The sequence below is a fragment of the Pseudopipra pipra genome, chromosome 13, assembly GCF_036250125.1.
Source record: "Pseudopipra pipra isolate bDixPip1 chromosome 13, bDixPip1.hap1, whole genome shotgun sequence".
In the NCBI taxonomy this organism is placed as follows: domain Eukaryota; kingdom Metazoa; phylum Chordata; class Aves; order Passeriformes; family Pipridae; genus Pseudopipra; species Pseudopipra pipra.
The window spans coordinates 2,841,445-2,867,942 of record NC_087561.1 but is presented as its reverse complement, the minus strand read 5'-3'; the positions used below and the strand labels follow the sequence as shown (position 1 = coordinate 2,867,942).

At 59.5% G+C, this 26,498-nt stretch overlaps 4 protein-coding genes across 14 annotated transcripts in view; 3 read left to right on the top strand and 1 right to left on the bottom strand.

The window, feature by feature from the left end:
* Nucleotides 1-12,444, top strand: part of NLGN3 (neuroligin 3) — a 39,378-nt gene extending 26,934 nt beyond the window's left edge. For 2 of the 4 annotated variants that reach the window (XM_064669659.1, XM_064669658.1), the window contains 5 exons: nucleotides 106-165; nucleotides 2,868-3,017; nucleotides 4,728-4,913; nucleotides 8,428-9,217; nucleotides 9,648-12,444. In XM_064669659.1, coding sequence (XP_064525729.1) covers nucleotides 106-165; nucleotides 2,868-3,017; nucleotides 4,728-4,913; nucleotides 8,428-9,217; nucleotides 9,648-10,485 — 2,024 coding nt within the window. In that variant the 3' untranslated portion in view covers nucleotides 10,486-12,444. The remainder of the gene's footprint in view (nucleotides 1-105; nucleotides 166-2,867; nucleotides 3,018-4,727; nucleotides 4,914-8,427; nucleotides 9,218-9,647) is intronic. The other 2 variants (XM_064669661.1, XM_064669660.1) reach the window with 1 other exon arrangement.
* A 4,175-nt stretch (nucleotides 12,445-16,619) lies between these two features.
* Nucleotides 16,620-19,610, top strand: GJB1 (gap junction protein beta 1). 3 transcript variants are annotated; one of them, XM_064669681.1, is made up of 3 exons: nucleotides 16,625-16,752; nucleotides 17,859-17,959; nucleotides 18,600-19,610. In XM_064669681.1, exon 3 carries the CDS (start codon nucleotides 18,627-18,629, stop codon nucleotides 19,464-19,466), a length of 840 nt encoding a protein of 279 aa, XP_064525751.1. In that variant the 5' UTR covers nucleotides 16,625-16,752; nucleotides 17,859-17,959; nucleotides 18,600-18,626; the 3' UTR covers nucleotides 19,467-19,610. The 3 variants fall into 3 exon arrangements, with proteins under 3 accessions (XP_064525750.1, XP_064525751.1, XP_064525749.1); XM_064669679.1 differs by having other exon boundaries at nucleotides 17,859-17,970; nucleotides 18,615-19,610; XM_064669680.1 differs by lacking the exon at nucleotides 17,859-17,959 and having other exon boundaries at nucleotides 16,620-16,752; nucleotides 18,615-19,610.
* A 147-nt stretch (nucleotides 19,611-19,757) lies between these two features.
* On the top strand, nucleotides 19,758-21,486 carry LOC135421330 (gap junction alpha-3 protein-like). The gene is given in 2 exon segments (XM_064669676.1): nucleotides 19,758-20,349; nucleotides 20,351-21,486. Coding segments are annotated over 2 exon segments (969 nt in total). The 5' UTR covers nucleotides 19,758-20,290; the 3' UTR covers nucleotides 21,261-21,486.
* A 341-nt stretch (nucleotides 21,487-21,827) lies between these two features.
* ZMYM3 (zinc finger MYM-type containing 3) overlaps nucleotides 21,828-26,498 on the bottom strand; it is a 32,454-nt gene continuing 27,783 nt past the window's right edge. For all 6 annotated transcript variants that reach the window (XM_064669649.1, XM_064669654.1, XM_064669652.1 and 3 more), the window contains 7 exons: nucleotides 26,351-26,454; nucleotides 25,797-25,965; nucleotides 25,524-25,675; nucleotides 24,958-25,072; nucleotides 23,815-24,069; nucleotides 23,611-23,728; nucleotides 21,828-23,196 (listed from right to left, as the gene is read on the bottom strand). In XM_064669649.1, coding sequence (XP_064525719.1) covers nucleotides 22,998-23,196; nucleotides 23,611-23,728; nucleotides 23,815-24,069; nucleotides 24,958-25,072; nucleotides 25,524-25,675; nucleotides 25,797-25,965; nucleotides 26,351-26,454 — 1,112 coding nt within the window. In that variant the 3' untranslated portion in view covers nucleotides 21,828-22,997. The remainder of the gene's footprint in view (nucleotides 23,197-23,610; nucleotides 23,729-23,814; nucleotides 24,070-24,957; nucleotides 25,073-25,523; nucleotides 25,676-25,796; nucleotides 25,966-26,350; nucleotides 26,455-26,498) is intronic.

Here is a 26,498-nt window from a genome sequence, read left to right as displayed (position 1 = left end):
TTTTTCTGTTGTGTTTTTTTTCTTTTTTTTTTCTTTTTGTTGTTTTGTTTCTATTTCCTTTCGTTTTCCTTTTTTTTGTTCTGTCTCCTCGTGTTTGGTCCCTAGGAGCCAGCGCTAAGAAACAGGGCGAGGACTTAGCGGATAATGACGGTGATGAAGACGAAGGTATTTCTGTGCTCGAGGCTGCCACTGCATGACACGCAAAGCAGCTCCGTTTGCCCGCCATCCGCTGCCACTCCCAGGGAGCCCTGTGTGTGTCTGTCTGCCGTGCCAGGCAGCTGCGCGGGGTGGGGGGCAGGCTGGCCGGCTGTGCAGGGCACCCAGGACCTTCCCCTCCTCCTGAGGGCGGGGGAAAGCTCATGGGGTTTTTTTCTGCCTTAGGAGAAGTTTGCTCCTGCTCAGTTTGAGCGAGGTGCAGGGAGGAAGCATGGCAGCTTGGGAGGAGAGGAGCCCTCGGGCACCTGGGCCCATTTCACCCTGAGCCCAGTCACATCCCACCTCCAGCCTCATCCCCCCGGAGCCGTTTGGATAAGTGCAGCTGGGAGCCAACAACCTTCCCCTCCACTCTTGCCTGGCCCCGCCACGGGCACCAACCCAGAGTGGCTGTGCCAGCAGCCTGAACCCTTGGCACTCAAAGGGTATCTGGCCATGCCCAGGAGACCCAAGGTCCACTTGGTTTCTGTTAACTTCTCTACTTCCTCACCCAGTGGAAGCGAGGTCTTGCTTGCAAGCAGAGCATCAGCACCAGTCAAGACAGAGCAAGTGGGCTTTCAAGCAGATGTGATTCTAGATGTACACCAGGGCTAAGCAAGCTGCAGGATAAGCTATTTTTAGTAAAACGGGGTCGTTCATCTGCAGGGTACGGAGCTGGTGTGTTTGGCTGCAGAGATGTGAAGAGAGGTAGGAGGAAGATTTGGCCAGGGTGCAGCTCGAATGTGCTGAGGACAGTAAACCCTCAGGGGGTGCAGAAGGCCCAGGGCAGCTAGAACACAGCCTGGCAGATGGCTTTTAGGATCTGGGAAATAGATGAAAAACTTTTTCCTTGGCAGTACTAAACCCCGGTTGTTTACTCCCACCAACCTGTGCCCCAGGATCTCTTGTACCAGGATGTAAACTGGCATTCAGCCTGAGTGACTTGACTGTGCTAAATCCCAACACACCAAACTGTGCTGGAGCAATTAGGAGCTGTTTATTCCCTGGTACATCTCCTACATTGCTGACATTCTGCTGCAAGGATGTCCCTTTGTGTGTCAGTGGGAGCGTGCAGCAGGGAGAAGACATGGGCACGGGCACTGATGTTCCTGCCCTTCACATTTCAAGCAGGTGGCCCTGGAAAAAGTTGTCCTGATATAGCTCTGCCACACAGGCGATGTCTGTCCTGGAAGAGCTGCCAGAATTTTTTGCTTCTCTGGTCTGTGCATTTGACTGGCTACAACCTGGCGATAGGAAAAGAGCCAGCACAGGTTTTGCTTTTGGCATAGCCTCGTTCTCCTGGAGGGAAGAGGTTTTCTGTGGGGAAGGGAGGCCACATTTAGCCATGCCATGGGCCGCAGCTGAAGGTGAGGATGGCCACAGGTAGCCATCAGCCTGGTCTGCAGCCCCCCTGCAGTGGGCAAGCCACAGGGAGGAGTGGACGTGGGCAGAGGTTAGGTGTGAGAGAGCATGTCCACCCCAAGCGGGCATCAGCACTGAGATGGTGTGGCTGTGCCCCTGGAGTGCAGCCCTGTGTGGACTGTGGTGGGGGCTGGCAGCCAGGGAGGCAGTCAGGGAGCAGCAGCTGGCTGGGGCAGCTGGGGCCAAGCAGGCACTGCCAGCCCACCCGAGCAAGGTACTGGGTGCGGGAGAGCACGAGGGAGGGCAAAGTCCATCAGTGCTGGCTCGCCAGCCCAGCACAGGGCTGGGCAGCACAGGCATTTGGGACTTGGCACTGTGTCCATGATGGGTGCAACCACCTCCTCTGTGTAACATGGGCGAGATGCACCAGGAGCCCAAGCATGGGTGTTATTCCCCTGTGGATGGATGTGACTCCATGAGGGATCACAGGCCAGTGGGGCAGAAGGGGCAGGATGTCCCCTGGACAGGACCAGTTGAGAGAGGGAGCGTGGCTGCTCCCTGTCCCCCAGGCTCCTGCAGTCCTTCCTCCCCGGCCCTCGGGGTCCTGTTCCCCATCCTCACTCCATGCCTCATCCCTGTCCTTGTCCAGATGCTGTGCTCACCTCCCTGACACACACACGTGCATACATGTCTGCCTCATCACCATGTCTGTGTCTGGGCACTGGGGTGCCGTGGGTTCACATCCCAACAGCAGGCAGGTCTCTGCCTTCCTAGGGGGATGGGAAGGGAGGGTGAGAGAGTGAGACATTGGAGCACATGTCAGTGGCCCCTCCACCTTCTAGGTCCTGCACACCCCCATCCCTGCCCCCCCCCACAATGCCAGCTTCCAGGACTCCCGGAGCACTTGGGTCCAGCCAAAGGCAGGATGTGGGGCTGCATCCCAAGGCTGGACTCTGCAACTCCCGTCCACAACAGAGCTGGTCTGGCTCCCGCACGATGCCAGAGCCCAGCTCTGGGGAAGAGCAGTGGGGTCTAGCCAGCACCCCTCCCACACTGTGCTCAGACCCCCGAGGGAACAGCAGTGTGGGGACGGTGCAGCGATTGCCACCACCCAGAGAAGGGCTGGCAGGGTTGGTTTAGTGGTGTTTGGCTTTGGAGGTCCATGCTGTGGCCCCCCAGGAGAGCTCTGGCTTTGGCTCCTAAGCCCCCTCCCTGGTCCTGGCAGCTGGCATTGCCCTTGTACTTGGTCTGCCTGTCGGGCAGGGTGCTGCGGCCATCGGTGGGGTCCTGTGTTTAACCACCTCTCCTTCCAGACATCCGGGACAGCGGGGCCAAGCCGGTGATGGTGTATATCCACGGTGGCTCGTACATGGAGGGCACGGGGAACATGATAGACGGCAGCATCCTGGCCAGCTACGGGAACGTGATTGTCATCACCCTGAACTACCGCGTTGGAGTGCTCGGTATGAGCTGGCCGGCGTGGGCTGTGCCGTCAGCACAGCCGGGCAGTGGGACAACCCCTGTGTCTGACCGGGCTTGAACCAGCCGGGAAGGGGGCGGAGGGGGGCGTGGGGCCGGCGGGATGCGCTGCGGGCACGGCCCTTGCCTTCCGCCCTGGCTGCCAAGCGCGGTGCCACGTGGCAGAACCCCCAGCACGCGGTCGCAGCGCAGTCTGGGTCCTGGCACCAGCCCCCCCCGGCTCATTTACACAAACTGGCTCAACTGAAAGCAAATATTGGTTTGTGGTTAAATGAATAATAAATGTGTTTACCCAGCATCTCCTCCTGAGAGGGCTCAGAGCGGTGAGGTGCCAGCGGGTACTGCCTGGCTGTCCTGGGGACCTGGCAGCTCTCCCTCCCTGGGCACAGACTGTTCTCCAAACAGGTTGAGCTGCTGGGACCCCCTCAACCACCCACCATGGCCTGGCTGCCTGCAGAGGGGACCACAGAAGGGTGTCAGGTGCCATACAGAGGAGGGCAGCAGTCCCATTTCCACAAGCACTGGTGACCTAGAGAGGCAGAATGAGGACATGGGGTCAAAAGGCAGTGCAGTGCCCTGCTTGCTGCAGCATAAACCCCCAGGGGCTGAGACACAGGGAACTTGTGTGGAGCACACTGCTGCTTCCCTTAGCAGCAGGGAGAACAAGGGGTGCAAAGGTTTGGGAAAAGCTCCTTCCCAGCCAAGCTGCTCTCAGGGCTGGCTCTCTTACTAGCCATCCAGCCTAGCATGGTGTTCTCCCTTGGCAGCTGGGCTCCCAGCTAGTACCTGAGACAGCACATCCCTCTGATAGCCTTCAGACCCCAGAGTTTCTTGCAGAAGATGACAGTTACCCGGTAGAAAATAAGCTTTTCAGTAAAAATAAACCTACTCAAGACCTTTTAAATTAAAAATTGCCCCTTTAGGATGAATAGGTGCAAACTTAAGAGACGTGAGTCACAATATGACATTAGACTTAAGTGATGCCTTCATCATTTCCATTGAAGTGGTGCACCACACCCAGCCAGACCACCTCCAAGTGCCAGCACAGCACTGGGGCCGCTCCCTGTGTGCTGGGATTACCTGCCTGGATTTTAACTTGGGACCGTGGTTTTGGCTTCCTGCTTAGAGTCAAACCAAACAAAAGTGATGATAACTTATCTTGGGTGTTCCCTTTGCTATTGAAAACTTCTCAGCTTCTTCCTCACTGAGAGCCTTTGTATTTTAAGCTGCAGTCAGTTCCTCTCTGCCCAGCCCACCTCCTTACATTTACGGGACCTCCTCCGGTCCGTGCTGGTCCATGGAAAGCATTGGCTGTGCAGGCGCTTGGCCTTCCTGCAGCCACTGATGCTTTCTCAGCTTTCCCTGGAGCGTGTGTGAGCTGTGTTGAGCCATTCTTAGCACAGGTGGTGGTATGGGTAGGACAGAGCTTTATGCCCTTTCCCCTGTCACTGTTGACTGAAGAGGCTCCCCGGGGCTTGCAGCTGCACTCTCAGCCTTTCGCCCCTCTTTGCTGTGCAGAGGGTGGCTGGAGCTCGAGGTGTCCCTGCTCCAGCTTAGAACTCTCTTGGTAGTGGGCTCTCATGTTGTAGTGGTACAGGGTCCCATAGAAGCTCCCCTATGCCTGGGGAAGGGGGGTGGGAGGTCAGGACATTCCCTGCTTCCTCATCCCTAACTGGGCTCCCCTTGGCCCTCAGGGTTCCTGAGCACAGGGGACCAGGCTGCCAAGGGCAATTATGGGCTGCTGGACCAGATACAGGCCCTGCGCTGGGTCAGCGAGAACATCGCCTTCTTTGGGGGAGATCCCTTGCGGATCACGGTCTTCGGCTCCGGCATCGGTGCCTCCTGTGTCAGCCTGCTCACCCTCTCCCACCACTCTGAAGGTAGGTGTCAGCTGTGCCTGGGATGCTGCAACTGCGAGCAAACACCCCGCTGATGCTGCTCTAGGGAAGGGAGCCCACGCAGGTCCTGCTGCCCAGCCTAACAAAGCCAGAGCTGCTTTCTAATTAGTTGCTGGTGAGAGCCTGACCCGGGGCTGGGAAAAAAAACATTCTCATCCTGGGCAGGGAGAGGCCAGTGGCAGAGCACGTGGGAGGCAGGGATGGAGCTCCCAGTGCACAATGCTGCAGCCTGGGGCCAGCACCCAGGCATGGGGAGAGGTGGAGACCCCTCCCGTGGCATCATGCCCTGGTGCTCAGGCTTGTCCATGTGCAGATGTGGAGGGGGGGTAGGGCATCATGCAGGGCACAAGGAACACGGATCTCAATGCTAGGAAAGGCATTCACACTGGAATAGAAGGGAAAACAGACCTGAGCCTGAGGAGGGATGGAGGGCCCCATCTTGTGAGACTGGGAGAGCTGGAAGTGCTGTGACTAGCAAAACACAGGTGGAAGTAGAATGATTGATATCTGTAAATATAGCAGAGTGTTTACTCTAGATAAAGTAAGGAATTATTTATGCTAAAAGATTGTGTTGGAATAAGAGCAAATGCATGTAAACCACCTGCAAAGACATTTACATCGAGCATTTGGGGAAAAAAATTAACCGTGGGACTAGAGGTTCTCGATAAATTTCCTAAAGGAAGTTGTAGGAGCAAAGCCTGAACTGAATGTGATCCACGGGGGACTAGCCTGCCAAGGACATGCTCACAGGCTTTATATGAGGGTGCAACTCTCTCCAGTGCCATGTCCCCAAGTGTGATGCAGGGGAGAAAGGGACACGTGTGGGCAGGAGACATGGGTGTGAATCTGCACCTGAGAGACACACTCCAAATTGCACTTGAAGCTGATGTGAAGAGCTGCAGCCCTGCTCAACAGCCTGGGTATCACACAGGAATGGAGACCTTCAGAACCTCAGCAGGGCTGATGGCTGATGATGGGAAGTCTTTTGCAGGCTGAAAGCTGCCGCAGAAAGAAAAAGTGTTTTCTCTGCCCATATTGAGTGTGAAAGGCTGGTGGGGGAACACTATGTGTGATGCATTCACAGTGCTTCTTAGGGTGCTCCTTTCCATCACAGGAGTGCAGGACTGTGTGCTTGGCTGCCCAGGTGGCCCAGGATGGAGAGAGCAGCATGGAGTGAGTTTGAGGGTGGATTGGAGGGGCTGCTTCTTGTGACTTTCCAGCCACAAAAAATAGTCCTGTTAGTATAGTACTTTCCAGGTGATGCTATGCTTTCTGCCACTGAATCCTGCACCTGAATGCCTAAACCCTGTATCTGCCACTAAACCCTGTATCCTTTGCTGCCCTGTCCAGCCCCAATGCCTGTGGTGTGGTCTCCTCTGAGTCTCAGTGGTGCTGTGTGCTCAGCACCCTCCCAGATGTGGCAGGGGAGCTGTAAATGCTGTGAGGTGTGAGGGGAGTGCTCAGTGCTGCAGCAAGTGTCTCATAAAACCAAATGGCCATAAAATTACCTCAAAAACCCTCTGTGCCAGAGCACCCATCTCCCCAAGGACAGGTAGCTGGCTCTGGAACACGGCAGGGGAGCCGTACTAAGATGCAGTCTGCAGACCAGGTGGGCTTGTTTTTATTGCATCAAAATAAAACTCATAGTGATCAAAAGCAATTAATGAAGCTGCTGATTTATGCCTGCTCTGCCAGGTGCTGCAAGAGGCAGACCCTGGAGGCTTGGTACAGCACAGTGTCTGGCTGCCTGGGAGATCCACATCTTCCCTGCCAGCCTCAGCCCTTGCAGGCAGGTGGATTCCACACCAGTGACCAAAATGCAGAGCTCCATCACCTTGCCTGGGCCCCAGAAGGCTGGAGAGGCCCAGGGTGCTTGTGGGGCTTCAGCCAGGTGCTGGCATGGAGGGGGAGGACGTGATGAGTGTAGACTCTTGCACACTCCTGGGTCCTCCTGGATCAGGACATGGCCATGGAGAGACACAGTAAAGGAACTCCATCAGGTACATGACCAGCTGCTGCTGACATCAGCTGCCCCATACTTCCCCAGGCAGGGGCATAGCCCAGCCTAGGGGGTCTGTCTGGGAAGTGATGCTGCTGGCAGGGGCAGTATGGCTGCTGCTGGGACGGCATCTCCTGAGAGCCAGGATACCCCATCCTGGCTCCTTGGCACGTGGACGATGGTGCAGAGCAAGCAAACCCATGGCCAGTCTCCAGCCTGTAGGCTGGGTATGGCTTTCTAGGGCACTGGGAGGTGACAAACAGAGCTTGTGACTTCTCTTTGTCCCAGTGCATGGGACTGTACGTCAGGTACTTGGCAGAGCAAGGGCTGTGCGTGCAGACAAGAGCTATGGACATGGTGGCCAGGAGCCAGGAGCCTCTGAACACTTCTGTTGCGGGAAGGTGCATGTTTCCCTGCAGAGCAGCACAGCCCTGGTTGCAGAGAGGTTCTCTGCACTTCAGGGTGCTGGGGACAGCCCCGAGACCAGCACAGTGTTGTGCCAGCACCATTCAGGGATCACCTTAAACAGTCCCCTGTGGTGAGCAAGTGCTGGGGTCTGGCAGGGCTGCAGGCAGCACTTGGGGTGCAGAAGAGAGCTGGTCAGAGAGCAGGGACCCTGGGGTGCACCCCAGACTGGGACTGCACCCCAGGCTGCCTTTCACAGCCCCGGAGGCTCTGCTTCCTCACCACCCTTTGTATTCTGAGCACAAGCACCATTGACATGGGACTGGAGCGAAGCCACGCATTTCTCTGCCTGGGCCAGGGCCTTTGTGGCCTCATTTTCCAGGGCGAAAGTCCACTCCCTCTGTGTTCCTGGTGGCAGAAAGGCCCTCTTTGTGCGTCTGGCAGCGTGCTCCTGCAGGGCCGGATTGGCACTGAGCAGCCCCAGCTGGGCAGGAAGCAGCAGGGAGGGGGTCGAGGGGGACTCTGACAAAGCACTGGGGTGGGACACGCAGGGTTAAGTGCCCTCGAGCAGTCGTTAACCCTCCCACTGCTGCCAGCCCGAAGCCTGGCTGCTCAGTGAAGCAGGTGCCAACCTGGACTGGAGGATGGTGCTGAGCCAGGGACAGTGTGTGCCCCTCGGGGGCTCAGGCAACGTGTCCTTGGGGTGGCTGGAGTGGCACGGGCTGCTCAGCAAGGCCAGGCTGTGATGCAGCCATGGCTCCTCTTCTCCACCCACCAGACAAAGATGCTGGGCCATCCCCTGCAACGGGATCCTCAGGGAGCACAGCAGCCCTTGTTTGCTGCCAGGAGCACCCCCCCACACTGGGTGACCCCAGCTGTCACCCTGCCACCCTCGCAGTGGCCCTGAGCTGAACCCCTGTGTGAGCCTGGCTCAGCAGCAAAGCCCAGGTCAAGGCCAGGTGTGGGCTGAAGTGCTGGGTCCTTGCAGGGATACAAGAGCATCAATGCCTTCTCCACGCTGCATCCTGCGCTGCAGTGCTGGGGTGTTGGAACCCTGCTGAGAGCTTCCTCCACTCCTTGCCTGTATTGCAGGTCTCTTCCAGAGGGCCATCATCCAGAGCGGCTCCGCGCTCTCCAGCTGGGCAGTGAACTACCAGCCCGTGAAGTACACCAGCATGCTGGCCGACAAGGTGGGCTGCAATGTGCTGGACACGGTGGACATGGTGGATTGCCTGCGGCAGAAGAGTGCCAAGGAGCTGGTAGAGCAAGACATCCAACCGGCTCGCTACCATGTGGCCTTCGGGCCGGTCATTGACGGGGATGTGATCCCGGATGACCCAGAGATCCTGATGGAGCAGGGCGAGTTCCTCAACTATGATATCATGCTGGGGGTCAACCAGGGTGAGGGGCTGAAGTTTGTGGAGGGTGTGGTGGACCCCGAGGATGGCGTCTCAGGCAGTGACTTTGACTACTCAGTCTCCAACTTTGTGGACAACCTGTATGGATACCCCGAGGGCAAGGACACCCTGAGGGAGACCATCAAGTTCATGTACACAGACTGGGCCGACCGGGACAACCCCGAGACACGTCGCAAGACTCTGGTGGCCCTCTTCACTGACCACCAGTGGGTAGAGCCATCAGTGGTGACAGCTGACCTGCACGCCCGCTACGGTTCCCCCACCTACTTCTACGCCTTCTACCACCACTGCCAGAGCCTGATGAAACCTGCATGGTCAGATGCAGCCCACGGGGATGAGGTGCCTTATGTGTTTGGGATCCCCATGATTGGCCCCACAGACCTCTTTCCCTGCAACTTCTCCAAGAACGACGTCATGCTCAGCGCCGTGGTGATGACCTACTGGACCAACTTTGCCAAGACAGGGTGAGTGGGGATGGGTGCTGTGCCTTGGGGGTCTGCACTCACTGCAGCTGTACCCCTCGACACCGTGCTGTGGTGGGGGGGGATTGTCATGCCTGATGTGGGACACTGAGCCCCCTGAGCCCAGAGGTCTGTGTGCTGCACCTTCACTGGGGTCATGGCCTCAACCACAAAGCTAGAAGCTTAGAGCATGGGCAGTCCCTGGGACAGGACCCAGCCGAACGCAGGGGTGGGGAGGCTGGTTGGCTGTGGTTGTCATGGGTGAGGCTTGACCCAGGGTTGGGGTGCTGCCCAGACATGCAGGACCTTTTGCCAGCACACTCTGTGCCACCACTGGCAAAGATGTCCCCAGCCTCCATCTCTGCACCCAGCTTTCCCTCCTTGCTTCTTTGGCTTTTCCCAGTGCTAGTTCTTTTCTGCCTGTGTTTCACAGGGACCCCAACAAGCCCGTCCCCCAGGACACCAAGTTCATCCACACCAAGGCCAACCGGTTTGAGGAGGTGGCCTGGTCCAAGTACAACCCCCGTGACCAGCTGTATCTGCACATCGGGCTGAAGCCACGGGTACGTGACCACTACCGGGCCACCAAGGTGGCTTTCTGGAAGCACCTGGTTCCCCACCTGTACAACCTGCACGATATGTTCCACTACACCTCCACCACCACCAAAGTGCCACCACCCGACACCACGCAGAACTCCCACATCACCCGCCGGCCCAACAGCAAGATCTGGACCACCAAGCGCCCCGCCATCTCCCCCGCCTACAACAGCGAGAACGGGAAGGAGAAGTGGAGCCCAGAGCAAGAGGCGGGCACCCTGCTCGAGAGCCCCCGCGACTACTCCACTGAACTGAGCGTCACCATCGCCGTGGGCGCCTCCCTCCTCTTCCTCAACGTGCTGGCCTTCGCCGCCCTCTACTACCGCAAGGACAAGCGCCGGCAGGACACGCACCGGCAGCCCAGCCCCCAGCGTGGCGCCGCCAACGACATCGCCCACGCACCTGATGAGGAGATGCCCTCCTTGCAGGTGAGCCAGGGGCACCACGAGTGCGAAGCTGTGCCGTCCCACGACACCCTGCGCCTGGCTGCTCTGCCCGACTACACCCTCACCTTGCGCCGCTCGCCGGACGACATCCCGCTTATGACCCCCAACACCATCACCATGATCCCCAACTCGCTGGTGGGGCTGCAGACCCTGCACCCCTACAACACCTTTACCGCCGGCTTCAACAGCACGGGGCTCCCGCACTCACACTCCACCACCAGGGTATAGCTGCCCGCCGCCGGCGCACACGCATGCACGCACGCACACACACGCAGCAGACACTGGCAGAGGGAGCGGCGGGGCCGGCAGAGCCCCCGGACGGAGGGGCAACACCCACGGACGGGGCAGCTCCCAGCCCAGAGACCTGTGGGGTCCCGGTGTGGCCCCGGCGCTTTCTTTCGTTCCTATCTAACTTTTGAGAAGTGCTTTGACTCTCCCGGCCTCAGGGCCCCGCGGGTTGCCCCGGGACGCCAGTGGGGTGCGGGGGGGGACGCAGTGTAACCCTGCACCCGTGCAGGCGGGCAGGGGTACCCCACTGTCAATGGCCATGGGGCTCCCCGTGCTGTGGCTGTGCCTCCCAGTGGGGCGATCACATCCCCAGCGCTAAGCCCACTGAGCACCCTGGGACTGACGAGGAGCGGGACTGGGCATCCCTCTCAGCCAGTGCCCAGGCATCCCCAGGCAGCTTGGCAGCCCTGGAAAAGGCTCCTTCACTGTGCTGAGAAGTGGCCCTGGGCCATGGTGCTATAGGCAGAGGGAATGGGGACCTGGCCATGTGCTGGGTGCAGGCGCTGGGGCCGGTGCTGGGGCTCAGGGACCCTGGGAGTGGGGCCCTGGGCTGGAGACTTGGCACCTCTGCCCCTCTTTGCGCTGCAGAGAATCTCTTTTGTGTCAGTCATTTCTCTTTGCAGAGACGTTTTTTAAAGCAGATCTTTAGTTCTTTACACACTAACGGAGTCGCCGCGTTTTGTCCTTTGTAAAGATTTTAAAACCAAGTGTTCTTGATATAAAATAAAAAGCCAGTTAGAAGCCAGCGTGTGCGCACGGTGCCGGCCCCCCATGGCGCCCGCCTGCCGTGGGTGGGCACCAGGCAGGGCAGTGCCTCCTGCGCTGCGGGGCCGCGCTCTTTTGTATTTTTTGATATTTTCCCTCCTCTGTCACCCGTGCCCACCTATCTCAGCCAAATAGCCTATCCAACGGCCTGCCTGCGAGCACCTCCGCCCCGGTCCCTCCACTGCCACCACTGGCCAAGTGCCACCCACCGCCCCACATGGGCATCACCTGCTCTGAGCAACACCCCCATGAACCCAGGAGCACCACCCCAGGCCTGCCCTGCTCCCCCAGGAGCATCCCACATCCCTTCACCACTGCCCCAGGGCCGTGCTGTGCCCTCCCTGCCCGTGCCACTGCCCAAAAGCAGTGGTTTGCAGCCTGTGTCAGGGGTGGGGTGACAGGAGCAGAGTGAGCTGCTTTCCAACATCCACTCTGCCTCCCATGTTACTTCCACTGGGGCCTTTACCGCACCGTGGGGTGACCTCATCTCTGGCATCCGGGACATGCAGCTGGGATAGATGCCTGGGCAGGGACTTTGGAGGTGATGCAGCCTGCATGGTGCTGGGAGCACCTGTGCCAGGGCTGGGGCACCCGCTGGGCTGGTGTGGCCACTGAACCACATGTGGCTCAAGGCAAGTGGCTTTGGTGCAGTCGGGCATGGAGAAGAAGCAACATGGGATCCCACGTGGGGCACCCCAGTCTCAGCCCCCCATGATGAGCACTGGCACCTGGGGAGGCAGGAGAAAGGGACAGGTCCTTGTGGGGACACCATATCTTGTCCCTGTGCAAGACGGTCCGGCTGGCAGACGCTGCCCATGCTGGCGGCCGTGACGCACCGGTGCCGGCTGGCCCTGCTGGTCCTACTGCCTGGGGCCAGCCCATCGATGGCCCTGCTGGTCCTACTGCCTGGGGCCAGCCCATCGATGGCCCTGCTGGCCCTGCTGCCTGGGGCCAGCCCATCGATGGCCCTGCTGGCCCTGCTGCCTGGGGCCAGCGCATCCACAGCCCTGCACCCTGCCCTGGCCCCCGCCCGGCACAGGGCTGAGGGTGAGGATGCTCGTTGGAGAATGTATTTATACCCTGTCACCCGCGCAGAGTAACAAATTCCAAATAAAACAGAAGTGATATTTTTAATAGCGGTGTGTCTCGCCTCTTCTTGGAGCGTGCAAGGGCCAGGGACTCCCAGGCTGGGTGGGGTACCCTGTGCTGGCTTAGAGCCATCCCAGCCATGGCTGTGCCTGCTGGCAGAGGGTCTGGATGGTCTCCATGTCCCTGTCACCCACCCCACAGAGGCAGCAGGAAGATGCCGGTATCACCCAACTGTGTCGGGGTGCTGGACCCCCAGTGCAGCACACATAAAATCAGCACCATACGATCCAGAATTGCCAACACCAAGTGCCACAGAAGGGGGAGTGTCCCCCCATATCCCCGCCCTGCTGCCTCCACCGCCAGCACAGGGACCCCATGTGGGATCTCATCTGTGCCACAGCCCCCTCCCTCCAACCTTCGCACCCCCTCCCCAGTCTTTCCCAGCTGAGCTCCCCTCCCCCTACTTGCCAAACAGAAAAGCTGCTGGTTTCATTTCTTTTTAATGTAATTTCAACTGGAGTTGCCATGGAAACGAGGCACGGGGAGGGGGGGCCGAATCGCCTCCAGGCAGCGTGCAGACAGTGGAGCCAGGGCCGAGGCCCCGAGCCAGGGGAGCCGGGGGCAGGCAGGGGGACAGGCTGTGCGGGGAGCTGGGTGGGGGGCTCTGCTCTGCTCTCCCGGGGTACCCTTGCTGCTGCTGTGCCACTGGCACATCACCCTGTTCAGCACCGTGCTCCAGACCCTGTGCTGGACCCCCCTGTGACCACTGGTGCTGCCCATTGTGGAGGTCCTGCACCCCCTCCCACCCTGTGCCCTGTGTGCTGGAGGTGCAGCAGCGTGGCCATGGCCTGGGGGCATTAGTCTGGGATGGAGGCAGGTCCCTTGCCATGGGGCAGATGAAGAGTGTGGGAAAGGTGCATAGGCAGGCAGCGTGCCATGCTGAGCCATGCTGAGCTATGCTGTGCTGTCAGGGGCAGGGATGCTGTGGAATGCCTGGGACAGGTTGCAGTAGAGCCAAGCCACAATGGGACTCCAATGGGCTGATGGGGCTCTTACCCAGGGCATGGGGATGCCTTCCTCTGGGCTTTTCCATGCCAACAGGCAGAGTTACCCCTGCTCTCTGGGTGAAGGAAACTGCCCACCCATGAACCACCCTGAACTGTGACCTGCAGCTCCATTCAGAGTTGCCCCAACCACTGACCCCTCTGGTCCAACCCACCCAGCAGCCCCAGGACTGCAATACCAAGGCCCTCCATTGCAGCCACCAGTTGCGCCTGTTTAGTGACCAACATCAAACTACGGGGAGAGGTTTCCATGGAAATGCAGGTGCTCCACAGCACAGCTCCAACAGCAGCCACCTTGCTGTGGGGTGAACAGCGGGGTCAACCCTGCCTAGTGGCCATAGGCCCATCCTGGTGACACCACCAGCTGCCCATTCTGCGGTGCCTAGTGCCCTCTTGAAGGGGTGATACCTTTCTGCCCCAGATTAGGGGTTTGCTCTGCCCTCCTGTCCCCCCTCCTCATCCTTGCATGGCCCCTGCTGTCTGCAACCACATGTGCCAGCATGGCCAACCCAGCTGGGACCCCAAGGCAAGCTGGTGACAGACAACACGGGTTGCTATTATGTTTGCCTTTGCAAAAGTCCTGAGGCTGCTATCTGTCCAGGGTGTCCTTGACCATCGAGAGCTTTTCTTTGGAGACCGGGCAAAGCCCAAGGGACACTGTATCCCAGAGGGTATGTGCTGTTAACATCTGTGTGACAATTGTGGGACATCCTCTGCTTCAGGGGACATGTTTAGTGCTGCAAAGAGAAGTAAGAGAACTCAACTGCAAAGGTGTCCCTGGTATGGTGAGGGGATGAACAACCCGTGCATGGACCCTGGCTGCTCCAGGATCCACAGTCAGCAGGAGGGAAAGGATGCTGCTCTGCATAGTAGCATCACTGGAGCAGCATCCTGGTCCTGTTCCCCTCACCCCTGATGCACCTAGGACACAGGACAGCAGACTCACAGGCAGTCAGGACAAGCTGTTATGTCGTATACTGCAACCCCCTCTGCCCCGTGCTGCAGCAGCACAAAGGATTTCTGTGCTCACCCACTGCCAATGACCTTCCTGGCAGTTGACTCAGACCAGAGGGTTTTGTCTCTCTGAGAGCAGCAGCCTGAATCCAGGGATGCCTGTGCTGCTGTCAGTCCAAGACTGGAAGCCCAGAGGCCTCTGCACTGCAGTGGTCACCCAGTGATGAGGCTGAGCTATTCATAGGGCCAGCCCTTCCTGGGGCAGGATGGCTGGGGAAAGGGGGCTCTGAAAGCCTGCTCTTTTCCTCCTGACAGCAGAGGTGTTTCAGTGATGGTTGAGCTTGATTTCCTCCATCGTACCAGTGAAACTGCTGGGCTGCAAGATCTCTGACCCCAGCAGTGTGCCAACGCCTGCGTCACCCTGGTCCCGCCATCCGGATGTTGGCTCAGTCCTGCCCATCTCATCAGCTTCTCTGTGTTCGACGAGCCCACGTCTTTGACCTCTTTGCTGCAACTTCAGACGCCTAATTAAGTTCACAATTAACGTCATTAACAAAGAGAGCGTTTCTGGTCCGCGTGGTCGTGGATGGGGTAGTTTTCTGCGTACTGGAGGCAGCGCCGGCCACGGCTGCTTGGTACAGCCTGTTCCTGACCGCTGGCTCTTGCACAACAGCTTTACCTACGGCAAACAGGCGAGGGGGCTGCCCGTGCTCCCGCCCATCCCTGGGGCCCCTGGTCCTCCCACCAACTCCCGGCCAAGACAGCGGGCGGGCACCGGGCTGGACAGCAACGCCCCGGGCTCCTCCTCCCTCTTTTCTGTTTTCTTTCTCTAATTTTATTATATTTTCAGAGGGATTCCCAGTTGAGCCCCACCGGGTGCTGCCGCGGGCAGGTGCGGCCCCTTCGCCCCCGGCCGGCCCCGCAGCGCCACCTGGTGCCACCGCCGGCGACCACCCCCCTCCCGCACTGCCCGGACCCCCCACTGACCCTCGCCTGGCTCCCAGTGCCCCAATGCCCCCTACTTGGCTTCCAGTAGCCCCCCGGAGGCCCCTAGTGACCCATACCCTGGCTCCCAGTGACTTCCAGTGACCCGCAGTGACCCCCAGCTTGGCTCCCAGTGCCCCCAGTGACCCCCGACCTGGCTCCCAGTGCTCCCCCACCCGCCCCAACCTGCCTCCAGGAGACTCCTTGTGCTTCGTCCCACTTAGCCCGTCCCACAAATCCTCCAGTGCCCACCAGTCCGTCCCCGTCGACATCACCCCCCGGTGCCCCCCACCCAGCCTGATCCTCCCAGCCTGGCCCCACTAGCCCCTTGTCCACATTCCCCGCCCAAGTCTGCCCCCCGTCACCACCCAGTACGCCCCCTCAGTGAGGGCCCCCCCGGTCCCTCGGCGTGCCCCGGGGCCAGGGCGGTGCCGCGAAACGGCGGCTCCCGCTCCCCGCCGGGCTCTGACTGACTCAGCCGCCGGCGGCTTATCAGAGGCCGAGATTGCGGCCCCACCCGCCCCGTACCCCCGGCCACCCCCGGTACCTCCCTGCCCACCGCCCACCGCCCCCCGCCCCGCTGGGGGGGCATCACTTGTCTCCCCTCAGCCGCCCCACGGTGCCACCCTGCCGTCCTCGTGCGGGGGATGCCGGCACCACTGTCACCCTCACGCAGCCCCGGGGCCAGGGCAGCAGGGGTGCAGCTCAGGCTCCTGAAGCCCACCTAGGGGCCCAGCATGAGGGGCAGGGTCGCCGTGTCCCGCGCGGGGTGCTGGGTGGCGGGACCTTGAAGCGGGCCGGTTGGGTTAATCGTTTACAGGCTGTTTGCCTTTGCCGGCTGCAGTTGTAAACATTAAATCTGGGTATTGGTGGCTCCAAAAGCAGATCTGCTGCAAAAGCAGGTCAATTTGTCCTGGGAGCTGGGGGTACCCAGAGTTGTCTCCTGGAATGGCGAGCAGGGCTCTGCCATGGTATATGTGCCTGGCCTGCAGGGAATGTGGCAGAGAGGATGCTTGAAGTAGGGGGAGTGTGGCCATGAGGACCAGAAAGCTCCCACAGGACCATCCTGGGGGGCTGGCCCTGCCTTAGTGCTGCAGTGGCCCCTGAGCTGTTCCCGGGGGATGCTCAGCTGGGGGGATGCTCAGCTGCGTGGTTGGTGCTGGTGGGGGTGAGTCCAGGCTGGACACACCTGCAGTGTTTACTTGGCAGGGCCAGGTAGAGCAAGTCCTGCAAAGCAAGGCTGTTTGGGAGGGGGGTGGGTGAAGTGCTGGAGGGCAGTATAAAGTCCAGGGCTTTGCTGGAGCGTGAGTCTGCTGCAATCCCCAAGAACTTTGTTTCTCCTGGTGCTGAGGTGAGAAGCCGGCGGGCACAGTACTTCTGGTGGGGAGGTGGTGGCTACATGCCCCCCAGCTGGGCAGCACCACAGAGGCCAGGGTGGGGAGTCACAGAGGGGCTCGGCCATGGGCCAGGGAGGGCAGAGCTGGTGGTGCTGGCCCCAGTGGGGGGAGCTGGGCAAGGGGCAGAGTGTGGGCATTGCTTGCTCTCCCCATAGTTTTGCTGGAGGTTCTTTGCCTGCTACTGTTTGCGCAGCTCCGGGCACTCACACCCCGGGCAGAGGGGAGGAGGTGGCATTTGGGATGGCACTCTTGCCCTGCCAACCTGCAGCCCCCAGCTGGCAGGGTTTATTGGATGTGCTGCTCCACACCAGAGGCTGGCGACAAACCCCAAGGGATGTGGCCCCATCTCTGCAGGAATGGGGCACAGTGTGGTGGTGTGGCTGGGACACCAGCCCTGAGGGGCATGGGGTGGGTTGCCCCCACCAGCATGTCCAAGCAGTAGAACAGCGTCAGTGGGCCCATCTTGGAAGAGAAGTAGAGCCCCTACAGTGCTCAGCACCGAGGGCAGCCTCTTCCAGCACACAGCCTGTGTCACTCCAGCAGACTCTTTCCCATGTCCCCAACAGGACAGAGCACATGCAAGGAAATTCCAGTGCCCTCACAGCCGTCGCTGTCAGCACCAACCCCCCGGCAGCAGAGCTTTGAGGGCACGGCAGGACTCACAACAGCAGCACCCAACCCCACGGGTACCCACGGAGTGCTCAGTGCCAGACCCCTGCTCCAGTCACAGCCCTGTGCTGTCCATGCGGGATGGGCACACGGCTGAGCTCTCCCGTGCATCCTGGGGAAGGGAAGGGACCTCCAGACAGCCTGGGTCGCCAGCCCAGCACAGCGATGTCTGTGGCGTGGTCTGTGCCATGGGCACCCCGTGGTCGGGGTGTGGTGGGGAGGTGGGAGTGGGTGCGGGGCCGAGCAGCGGGAATGCAGCACACAGGCACTTTGTTGGGCCAGGGTGGGCGGAAGTCAGGGCGTTAGATCTGAATGCTAAAGTGTGTTGTTCAGGGGCCGATAAAGGCCCCATTGTATGTAAATAGTTTATAAAGCAGCATATGACTTCCAGTGCAGGGCAGTGGCAGAGAGAGACGAGGGCAGGCGGAGCAGAGCTCTCCTGCGGGAGGCATGAGACCTTAGAGGGGCCACTGGGGGCAGCTTGCGAGGACCCTTTCTCACAGGTACGCGTTGACACAACTCTCCACACCAGGGGTGGCTGGAGGGCAGGTTCCAGCCCCGCAGCTTCATGTCGGGGTGGGAAGCAGCTCCTGGGGCTGCTCAATGCCAGTGGGAGGCTCTGGTGGGGCAGGGGTCTGTGCTTGGAGTGCGGGGTCACTTCATGCTCCCCAGGTAGGGATGGTTCTGGGAGGGTGACAATGCGTGACTGCATAGGGGGTTCCCTGGCCCTGCTCCCACAGGGAGTGGAGTGACAAAGGAAGGGATGTGCTGGTGCAGAGGAGCCCATGCTGCTCCTTGGGTCCATTCCTAGCCTAAGAACACAGCACTGGGTACGGACTGGGGGTCCCTGTGGAGGTGTGGGATCTTCGCCATCCTCTGTGGCAGCTGTGGGTTAGGATCCCTGTGCCAGCGTGGGGTGGCAGGGCCAGACGGTCTCCTGCCTGGTCTGGTCAAAATGCTGCCTTGAGCCCTGTCAGCAGCAGGAGCCACTCTGCCATCCTGCTCTCCGTCCATCCTGCCGTCCACCTGCCAGGGCTGTGACAGTCAGTTGCTCCCAGGGCTGCTGCCACTGGGGCCAGGACATGGTGGCTCTCAGCCAAGGACCCTTCCTGCTCCTAACACCGTCTCTCACTGCTCTCTCCTGCAGACGTGAGAAACGATGAACTGGGCCGGGCTCTACACGGTCCTGAGCGGGGTGAACCGCCATTCCACCGCCATCGGCCGCATCTGGCTCTCCGTCATCTTCATCTTCCGGATAATGGTGCTGGTGGTGGCAGCTGAGAGTGTCTGGGGGGATGAGAAATCCGCCTTCACCTGCAACACTCAGCAGCCTGGCTGCAACAGTGTCTGCTACGACCACTTCTTCCCCATCTCCCACATCCGTCTGTGGGCCCTGCAGCTCATCCTCGTCACCACACCAGCCCTTCTTGTAGCCATGCACGTGGCCTACCAGCAGCACCAGGAGAAGAAGCTGCTGCTGCTGACGGGGCACGGAGATGCCAAGCACATGGAAGAGGTGAAGAAGCACAAGATGCGCATCTCGGGTTCGCTGTGGTGGACGTACGTCTGCAGCGTGGTCTTCAGGCTGCTCTTCGAGGCTGTGTTCATGTACATCTTCTACATGCTCTACCCGGGCTACCAGATGATGCGGCTGGTCAAGTGCGAGGCTTATCCCTGCCCTAACACTGTTGACTGCTTCATCTCCCGGCCCACTGAGAAGACCATCTTCACCGTCTTCATGCTGGTCACCTCCAGCATCTGCATTGTCCTCAATATGGCAGAGCTGGTCTACCTGGTGGTGCGGGCCTGTGCCCGCCGGAGCCGGCACAACTCCAACCCCTCGTCGGGGAAGAGCTCCTTCTATGGGCACAAGCATTCCTCCGAGTACAAGCAGAATGAGATCAACCAGCTGCTGACAGAGCAGGACGGTTCCCTCAAGGACATGCTGCGCCGCAACTCTGGGCTGCAGGAGAAGGGTGACCGCTGCTCTGCCTGCTAGGGCCAGCACTGTGGGGGACCCTGCCCCACAGTCGCCCCACGGCCTTGTTGCTGTCCCTGTCCCAAGGATGGCATTCCTCAGGCACCACTCGGGCTCTCCTAGATGGCCAGGAGAGCATCTTGGGCCATTAAATCTCCATTCTCAGGTGCTGCCTCCCTCCTTTCTGCTCTGGCTGGGGCATGCCGGGAGCGGGGGTGCCAGTGTGGGGTGCCCACTCCTGCGCCCAAGCCCTGGTGGGTGGCACCAGGGGCTGTGGAGGCTGCAGTGCCCGGACTGAGCTGGGGCTGTGGTACCCTGGCAGATAGCTTGCAGGAGCAGTGACCCCTGGGTGGCATTGATCAGTGTCCAAGGGCTTGTGCTCCCCCAGCACCAGCCCCTGCAGCCCCGAATATATTTAGAAAAGTGCCCAGACCAAAAATAGAGGGAAAAGGTTTCCCCAGTGGCTGTTCCATGTGCCAGTCACAATGAAAGCCAATGGGGCATGCAGCTGCCTTGTGCCCCAATAACCCCACGCCTGCTGTTGGGTGAACAGACAGAGGAAGCCAGGCAGACCTGTCCGCACCCACTGAGGAGCTGGGGACCAGCTGGGAAGGGGCCTCGCAGCATCCTGCATCCCGGGAGCCGACGGCACGGGAGCACTGGGCTCTGCCCCACACACCCACCTACGGTGAGGAGTCCCCAGGGATCCCCTTGGTGCTTCCAGATTTCTGCTGGAGGCCTTTGCTCCCGTTGCCTTCCTTGTGATGGGTTAGGGGGTCCCTTGGGATGGGGACACTGCAGGGACAGCCTTGGGTTGGGTCTGTGCACTCCTGCCCATCCAGGGGATGGGGTGGCGGTGTGGTGGGCTGTGGGGCGGCTGTGTCTGGAGGGCGGCTGTCTTGCAGGGCAGCGTGTGCCATGGGGGACTGGAGCCTGCTGGGGCGGCTGCTGGAGAACGCCCAGGAGCACTCCACAGTGGTGGGGAAGGTCTGGCTCACCGTCCTCTTCGTCTTCCGCATCCTGGTGCTGGGGGCAGCCGCTGAGCGGGTCTGGGGTGACGAGCTGTCTGGCTTCTCCTGCGACACGCAGCAGCCCGGCTGCCAGAACGCCTGCTATGACAGCACCTTCCCCATCTCCCATCTCCGCTTCTGGGTCCTGCAGATCATCTTCGTCTCCACCCCCAGCCTTGTGTATCTGGGCCACATCCTGCACCTGGTGCATCTGGAGGAGAAGGCACAGCAGCAAGCGGCAGCGCGGGCCGGCAGCGGGGCCAGGCGGCCGCGCCCCAGGCAGCCCCAGCTCCCTGCAGGGGACACGCGGGGACGGGTCTGCATGCGGGGGGCCATCCTGAGGACGTACATCTGCAACGTTGTCTTCAAGGCTCTCTTGGAAGTGGCCTTCATTGTGGGCCAGTACACCTTGTATGGGTTCCAGCTGAAGCCCCTCTACACCTGCAGCCGCTGGCCCTGCCCCAACACTGTCAACTGCTACATCTCCCGGCCCACTGAGAAGACCATCTTCATCCTCTTCATGCTGGGGGTGGCCTGCGTGTCCCTGCTGCTCAACCTGGTGGAGATCTACTACCTGGGTCTCACCAAGTGCCGGCAGGGGCCAGGCCCCAAGTCCCGCATCATAACCACTCCCAGTGGCCCTTTAGGGCCCCGCAGTGCCCATGTCACCCTGCCCAGGGTTGGCAGCCCCCTGGCTGCTGGCAGATCCCCCCATGGCCTGGCACCCCTGAAGAAGGCGGGAGCGTGGCTAGGGGTGGCTGGTGGGTCCCACGGGGAGATGCGAGCGGCAGACCTGGCAGTGTGAACGTGGCCTGCTGGGACGGTCAGGGATGGGGGATGCACTGGTGGCCACACTGAAGGTTCAGTCTCCAGGCCCTGCCAGGCCTGTGAAATGGATCCCGTGGCCAGCACGAGAGTTGGGCATGGCCCTGGGCACACGGCTCAGCTGCTCCCAGCACTCCTGGGAGCAGCAGGGCTGAGAGTAAAGCTGGGATGGGGGAGCAAATAAACACTCACTGCACCTCCCTTGACTCCTGCTCTGCCCACATGGCATTGCTCTCTGACTGGTCCATCCTACAGACACACTGCATGGCCAGGGCACGGCCACTGCTGGGTTGGGTTGGGTTGGGCTGCAGCCCTGTGGGCAGGTGACAGGTCAGGTGAAGCAGGGCAGGGACAGGCAGGGCATGCCAGGCTGGCGCCAGAGGGCACTGGGTCAGGGGCCATCCCAGCATGCCCAAGCTGGCAAGGTAGGAAGTGCAGGCAGCGCAGGCAGGGACGGACAGGAGTGTGGTGTACAGCAGCAGAGGGACACTGGCCATGCTCTCCTGCAATGCTCACCCTGCCCAGGGTGGGAAACTAGGGGCTGCCAAAAGTTTTCCACATCTTTATTTGAAATGAATGGTTTCCAGAGACACAGGGTTAGTTCCTACTGCCCTGGCATCACTACAACAAGACTGGTGAGCGGCTCACTCTCCACATGGACACAGAGAACAGATGGCCCCGGGCCAGGGCCCAGAACAATATATACAGGCTCAACAGGAGACCCATGTACAGCTCAATAAAACTGACCAGAACATGAGGAGGGGCAGGAGGCAGCAGGGAGTGGCACAGCTGGAGCCAGACTTGCTCTGGGCAGGGCGGTGGCAGCCTGCTGCTTTGGAAGGGAGGGGGAGACCAGGCAGAGCTCCCTGTTTCTGCCAGCAGCTGCCCAAGCCCCTGGCTGGAGCAGAGGTTCCCACTGATGGCACCTTGCATGGGGGAGGGGACCTACACCAGGACAGGGGACAGTGGGGAAAGAGGGGCAGCACTGACCCACACCCATCTCCATCAGTTTTCAGACAACTCAGGAAACACTGACCAAATTGAGAGAGACATCTCAGCTGCACATGAGGGAGGTGTCCCCATGGTAAGGCCAGATCTCTGCTCTCATGTTCCAGTGCCAGCTCCCTCCACTCTCTGAAGCCAACCTAAACCTCTCCCACACGTGGGAAAAGCCCTCCCCCTGACCCTACGGCTCTCAGGTAGCCTGTGGTCCATCCCCACTGGCTTGTAACCACAATTCTGCCCCAGTAGCAGAGCTACTGTTCCTACCATACCACCTGCAGCCTCATGAGGGAATGATGAAGGAAGAGGGAAATAAAAGCTTTGGGACCACTGGTCTGATGGTGCACTGCTGCCTTGTGAGATTCCTGCCCTGGGGCAGGGGAAGAGGGGGGGAGTGGCAGGGCTGGGGGTAGGGGGGACAAAGGTGAGGGCAGGTGCCCCAGGGACTCTGCCACCCCTGTGCCATGGGAACTGGCCCTGGGAAAGATGGTTCACCCAGCAGCCAAAAGGAGGAGGCAGAGCTGAGCATGAGGGCCATGTATGTAAGGGAGGCCTGTAACAAGCAGGATGGGATGTCCAAGTCTGGTAATGATGAAGGGACAGCACTGCTGCAGCACCATCCCCTCCCGTGCTGCACGGCCCCTGCCCTGCAGCGGGAGGCAGGAAGATGGGGTGTCCAGGGCTGGAGCGCAGCCAGCCCAGCAGCACCTCACTCTTAGTCCATGTCATCCTCCAGGCTGCTGAGCCGACTGTGCTCCTCGTAGATCTCCCTGACGGCCAGGATGCGGTTCAGCATGCTCTCCATCATGCTGCGGTCCATGGGGATCACCGAGTACCACAGCGGGGACTCGGCGATGCAGGACCGCTCGGGCTGCAGGTAGAACACATCGTTGCGGTTCCGCAGACTCTCGGGGCTGCAAAGGGAGAGCAAGGTCAGACCTGGGGGGTCTCAGCTTCAGGGGCTCAGCCAGCCTGGCCTGCTGTCATGGTTAGCAAGGGGCCTCAAGGCTTGCCACAGCCTCTCATCACTCAGCAGGATGAGGACACAAACTGAGCCTGCAGCTCCTTGCTCAGGACCAAAACCCCTAACCACCCAAGCACCTGGACTCATATGGCACGCTCCTGCCAGTCTGGAGAAAGGCAAGAAGTGGAAGAGGCCAGAGAGAAGCATTTTCTCAACCGTGATCTACACATGCAGCACAGACCTTGTGCAAGGCTTCAAGCTCATGTACAAACATATGGAGAGCAGCAGTCACTCCACATGGTCCCACTAAAACTGAGTGGTGGCCCCAAAATGGCACATGTCCCTTCTCCAGAGAAAGCCTCACCATTTGGAGAGATAGAACTCATAGAACTTGACTGGGCATCGGAGGGGGTTCATCCTGTTCTCCCGCTGCTCCAACATCGGTACCTCCTCCTCACGCTTCCGTTTTCCAGAGCCACCATCTGCAGAGGGGGAAGAGAGCTGGATCATGGCTGTATCCCAACAGCGGAAGCAGGGGGAGGGACAGAGATGTTCCCTCAGGCCCTACCTCGGCTTTTCTTCTGCTTGGCAGGAGCATAGTAGCGGATGCTCACCACCTTTGTCACGCCACGGGCAGTGGTGCACTTGCGGGACTGGCGCACCACGTTGGTGAAGGAGAGCTGCATGTGCTCCTCCGCTGTCTGTAGCCCGAAGAACTTAGTATTGAAGAACATGAGGGTGTTCAGCAGCACAAAGGGTGAGTAAACACCCAGCTGTTTGCACTCCCAGAGGTGCTCCTCCTCGACACGGGAGAAAACAGTGTCTGCAACACACAGAGGAAGAACCGGGTCACATCAACAGCAGCCTTACGGCAATTCCTTCATCCTGCCCAGAAATCTGTGAAAGACTGACACTTCACATCTTTTTTTCCATAAGGTTACTTCTCCAGAACATCAGCAGAACTAGATGCTGGCTCTGCCACAAGCCACCCCAGATCACAGCCAAACCACAGACAAGAACCCAAATTAATTCTAATTGCTCATCACTATAGATGGCCACAGAATGATCTCCAGGTCAGTGCTCCACCACACTCAGTGAGAGATGAAGGAAAAGCAGCAGGCAGGAGAGACACAGCCAGCTCCTGCCTAAATACACAGGTCTGGAGCCAAATGCTTCTGCCTGGGACAGCCAATATGCAGAGGTGAGGCTGGATCTTTGACTGACAAGACACAGCAGGGAAGGCACCTCAGAACACAGCATCATGAAAAGCCTCTGCAGAGCTCTAAGTTAAGTCCATTCACAAGGCAGCAGCACAGCGACCTTGGCCAAGGCTTAGCACAGTGTCCAGGGCTCACCCATGTGCTGGGAACACAAAGACGTGCCAGTGTGCCCCCTGGGTTGGCATCCTCTTTGCCAAAGGGTGGAGACATCACTGTGAAGTGTTGCAAAGATTCAAACTGTCCCAGGAAAGAAAGCAAGTGTGCTCTGCTCCCAGTTATGCTGACTGTGGGCTACAGAAGCTGCTGAGGCGTAAACCACACTGGCCCTGCTGTCAGTTTGGGTCAGCCTGACCCCAAGACACAGCAGGACTGTGCTGCCTACGCCAAGAAAGAGGGTTGAGGCTGGGGGAACACAATCAGACCAGAGGATCCCAGGCTAGGAGCACAAACTGGGTATGTGTGGTGACTGAGGGTACTCAGAAGACACGTACTATTTGGTAAGACTGTGGGTTGCCAGCCGCTCAGGGACTTGTTCAGCTCCTGCACGAAGGTCAGGTAGTAAAGGTCTGTAAATATATTCACCATACGATTGTTCTCGAGCAGGTACTAGAAAGGACAGAACACACAGTCAAGAGAAACACAGCAGCACCTGGAACGCAAACCCTCCCCAGAGAACCCAGGGCACACATGCAGAGCACCCTTCCTTGTGCCACCAGAGCTGCAGGGCAGACACTTCTGAGAGCTGCAAGGAAAACCTTGGGGCATGACAAAGGAGACTTGGCAATGAAGAAGGGAATGAGTTTGGGGAGATCTCCCAGCCCTCCTCAAGGATATGCAGGAAGGGTGTGAGGCTGGGAAACAGCTGACACTCTACACTCTGGGCTTGGAAACAAAGGCCAAACCAGGTGGGCTGCTGTCCTGGGGTGAGGCAATGAAGGTGAGTCCAGTGAGCCTCTCTGGGTCCCCAGGAAGCAGAATGAAGGGTAAAAGCTCCCCCTACCAGTTCTGACCCCAAGTCTGGCTGTGGAGGACTGGAGGGCAGCAAGGCCTCCCTCACCTGCTGGATGCCAAGGCAGAGGTAATAGATGCTGTCGGGTTCATAGCGCTCCCCGTTGGGCCGTGTTATCTCCTTGACAAACTGGGCCAGGCCATAGTTGAGCTCAGCTGCTGAGCAGGCTAAGATGTCCTCCTTGATCCTCATGGGTTTGGCTGCGGAGACAAGCACAGCAGCCTCAGACAACAGCCTGCAAGGTCAGGAGCACCTCAGCACCCTGAGATCCAGCTTCTGGGAGGTCTCTGCCACTCCACTGCATCCACACAAGGCACTTACGGCCAAAGCGTAGCTCCTCTCCCTTGCTGGTCTCTCCTCCTGCGTACTTGGCTTGCACCCAGGACTTCCAGGCATTCACTCCATACGAGTAGTTCAGGACTGTACAGCTGGGCTGGCTGCTCATTGAGTCCCGGGAACAGCTTTCAGAGAGCACCAGGCGCTTCTGCCCCTGCAGAGAGGTGTACTGTGAGACTGGGCACCTACCTGGGACAGGTGCAAGAGTTGTGGCCATCCCTCAGACCTGTGACTGCAGTGTGTGACTCCCAGTGTGCCTGTGCCCACGCCAGCAGGCACCCTTCTGCTGACAGCCAAGCCAACAAGGCCCATTATGACGGCCACAGGAACAAGACCAGCTCTCACATGACCTGTAGCATTCAAAGCTCCTCCAAAGTATTTTCATTCAAGGAGTGGCCCACAGGCCAAGCATGTTCAGAGGGGAGAGGGCACAACCTCCCCAGCACACCAAAGCCTCTGGCACATTTCACCTCCTACATCCCAGATGGCAGCTCCAAGCCCAAAGAGCTTTAAGCAGGCAGCACCCACAGAGAGCTCACCTTTCGGACAGCTCGAGGCAGATCTTGCTCTGTGGACACATCATCTGGTCCCACCAGACCACAGTCAAAGAGGAAGTCCACACTGGGGTTGATGTCTAGAGGGTCTGAAAGGAAACACAGGCAGAAGGGCTCAGCTGAGACTTCTCAT

What these genes read in the sequence shown, in the direction of transcription:
- GJB1 (XM_064669680.1), top strand. Translation starts at nt 18,627, where the DNA reads ATGAACTGGGCCGGGCTCTACACGGTCCTGAGCGGGGTGAACCGCCAT.